The sequence below is a fragment of the Porites lutea genome, chromosome 3 (assembly GCF_958299795.1).
Source record: "Porites lutea chromosome 3, jaPorLute2.1, whole genome shotgun sequence".
Lineage (NCBI taxonomy): Eukaryota > Metazoa > Cnidaria > Anthozoa > Scleractinia > Poritidae > Porites > Porites lutea.
The window spans coordinates 16,662,388-16,665,591 of NC_133203.1; the positions used below are offsets into that span (position 1 = coordinate 16,662,388).

At 42.0% G+C, this 3,204-nt stretch overlaps 1 protein-coding gene across 1 annotated transcript; it reads left to right on the top strand.

Moving 5' to 3' along the window:
• The first annotated feature begins 875 nt into the window (after positions 1-875).
• LOC140931681 (uncharacterized) lies at positions 876-2,733 on the top strand. The gene is made up of 2 exons (XM_073381456.1): positions 876-2,643; positions 2,729-2,733. The coding sequence occupies exons 1-2, from the start codon at positions 876-878 to the stop codon at positions 2,731-2,733; spliced, it is 1,773 nt and encodes a 590-aa protein (XP_073237557.1).
• Positions 2,734-3,204: the final 471 nt, after the last annotated feature.

A 3,204-nucleotide genomic window follows, 5' to 3' on the forward strand; every position in this document is an offset into this window, starting at 1 on the left:
AATGGATATTGGGTTCTCTAATGCCGACTGTAAATGGTTGCTGTCCTACAAACGCTTTTTATCGTTTAACATGTGTATTTGAAATGTCGATAATGTATTAGGATCAGGTGCTGTGTGTAGCGTTTTAAAATGATCATAAAGTTTATTATAAAGTTTATAAAGTTTAGCATCTTTGATATGCTTTAAGGTGACAGCGGGATGCTGTTAGTGACTTCTTCACTTCTTGTGTGCCTATCATTACTTGGCTGTGTAGCCGCGTGATGCAGTTCCAGTCGAGACCCACAAATTGGCCCTTGCTCACCATAGAGTCTCCAGTAGCTCAAGTGGTTAGAGCATCCGACTAGATCACGGAGGGTCGTGGGTTCAAATCCCATCTGGGACTCGGATTTTTTTTCCGAGTCCTCCTCAAATTAATATCATGATAAAGTTTATTGGTCGGGTTTTTGTTATTATTATAAGACAAGTTACTGGTCCACTGATTAAGTACCTTGACGTGGTGGATTAGCTTGTGTGTTCCTATGACCCGGAGAGCTAAGCTGGCGGGAGCAAGTCTCCTGGCAGGTTTAACCATGCCAGACAGGTCGAAGGGTAGGAACCAGACGAAATCTTAATCAATTAGAGGAGTAAACCTCGATGACAAAAAATCCAGGAGTGGGCAGCAGCTCTTCTGTGGCACTGATAGGCAAATACCGGCAGACAGATATTGTGGCTATCCGTGTTTTGATCAATGGCGGATGATGTATGACACTGTTGAACACTACGGCATGGATCAACCATTTCTCATTAGTAGAAAACTGCGGTTACTAGTAGGAGTTGCGACCACTAGTACTGAATCGTACTTCCTCGTGGAAGTGTGAAAGCAATTGAAAAACAACATGACTAGCAATTCTACAACTTCTTCATACCACATCGCTCGTCGCGTGGGTCACCAAGGAGCGCGTCCCCCAGTGGGATGCCAGGCTGGGATCGAAAAGAATGCTACTGGCCAAAACATTTTGAAGGATTGCCGGCTTTTTAAGTGTAAAAAGACTACTCTTGTTTCCACTTTCAACTGTCGCACTCTGAGCTCCATCGGAAGGACAGGTGAACTAACTGCACTAGCTCAGGAACAGAACATTGATGTCATATGCATCCAAGAACATCGGATCTACCATGATGACATCGAGTTGAAGTACCATGACATGAAGAAAGGTTGGGTTATGATTACATCTTCCGCTGAAAAAGCTACAAATAACTCAACAATACGAGGTGTTGGCTTACTTCTCAGTCCGAAAGCACACAAAGCACTGAACTCGGTAGAAACCATCAATCCAAGGATTCTCATTGCCACTTTCAATGGAAATCCTGCTGTTACTGTCATATCCTGCTACAGCCCCACCAATGTATCTAACGTTGATGACAGAGAGGTATTCTATGCAGAATTATCAGAATTGACTAAGGCTGTTCCTAAACACAATGTCTTACTAATTGGCGGAGATATGAATGGAAAGATTGGTGCAAGTGATGCTAAGGGGTCAGTCTACAACAAACACACCAACGAGAATGGGCAATTGCTCCTAAACTACATGTTAGAATGCAATCTCAAACCGCTGAACACCAGTTTTAAAAAGCGCGAAGGTAAGCTTTGGACTCATACATCACCATCTGGAGCCAAATGTCAAATAGATTATATCCTAATAAACAACAAATGGAAAAATAGTGCTTTAAACTGTGAAGCTTATAACACCTTCTGTTCTGTGGGATCTGATCACCGTATTGTCACAGCTAAAATAAGACTAAGCCTGCGGCAAAGTAAACCATCTGGTAAGAAAAAGATCAGATACGATTGGAACAAGCTTCTCAATGATAACATCATCAAAGACATGTATACTGTTGAAGTCTGCAACCGATACCAAACTCTACAGGACTTACATGGTAATGAGGATGCAAACCAGATGTATGAGAATATCATGACAGCCCATGAAAAAGCTGCAGAAATCAGTGTACCTGTGAAGGCCAAGATAAAGCAACACGTTCCGTGGGAAAATGAAAACATCATAGAAAAAAGGGAAATGGTGAAGAATGCTTATGAGGTATCCTTGAGAAGAAATACCAGAAGCAGTGCTGTAAAACTGGAGGAGGCCAAGCAAGAGCTACAGGAATCTTACGATCGAGAACAAGAGAAGTATGTGAATGAAAAGATTCATGCAATTACTGACGCTATACAACACCAAAAATCCGGTCTTGCATCGGAAACGGTAAACGAGTTCACAAGAAGAAAGGGCACAAACAGGGGTCGAATAAAAGCCAAAAGTCCTGAAGACCGTGTCAGTAAATGGAAGTTACACTTCTCAAACCTGCTAGGTCAACCACCCAGTGTCACAATAAAACCAACTGCTTCCATAATACATGAACCTCTTCCCATCAACACGGATAACATAACCATGGAAGAACTGGTTAAAAGTATCAAAGGTTTCAAAAATAACAAAGCACATGGTCTCGACAACATACCAATTGAAGTCTGGAAAACTGGTGCCTTAAATCAACAATTGCTTGACATCTGCAACAAAACATTCAATGGTGATCGACCGAATATATGGGTTAAAAGTGGAATAATACCCCTACCAAAGAAAGGTGACTTGGGTGACACAGGAAACTATCGTGGTATATCCCTAACTGTCACAGCTGCGAAAATCTATAACAAGATTCTATTAGATCGAATAAGACCTCATCTGGATCCTCTGCTCAGGGTGAACCAAAATGGATTTCGTACGGGTAGATCTACACTACCGCAAATTTTAACTCTGCGTAGGCTCATAGAGGGAATAAAAGAAAAACAGCTTCCTGCAATATTGACTTTCGTAGACTTCAGTAAAGCCTTTGATTCGATACATCGTGGGAAATTGATGGAGATCTTGAAGGCATATGGAATTCCAACAAAGATAGTGGATGCCATCAGCATACTCTACAAGGACACCGAAGCACAGGTGATAACTCCTGATGGTGATACGGAATTCTTTGAAATTCTTGCGGGAGTTCTGCAAGGAGACACACTCACACCTTTCCTATTTATCATAGCCTTGGATTATGCCCTTAGAGAAGCTACTAGAGAAACACACACTGGGTTCACTCTTACACCACGGCAGAGCTCCCGTCATGTAGCAACATACATCACCGACACTGATTTCGCGGATGATCTTGCCCTAATTTCTGACTATCTTGAAG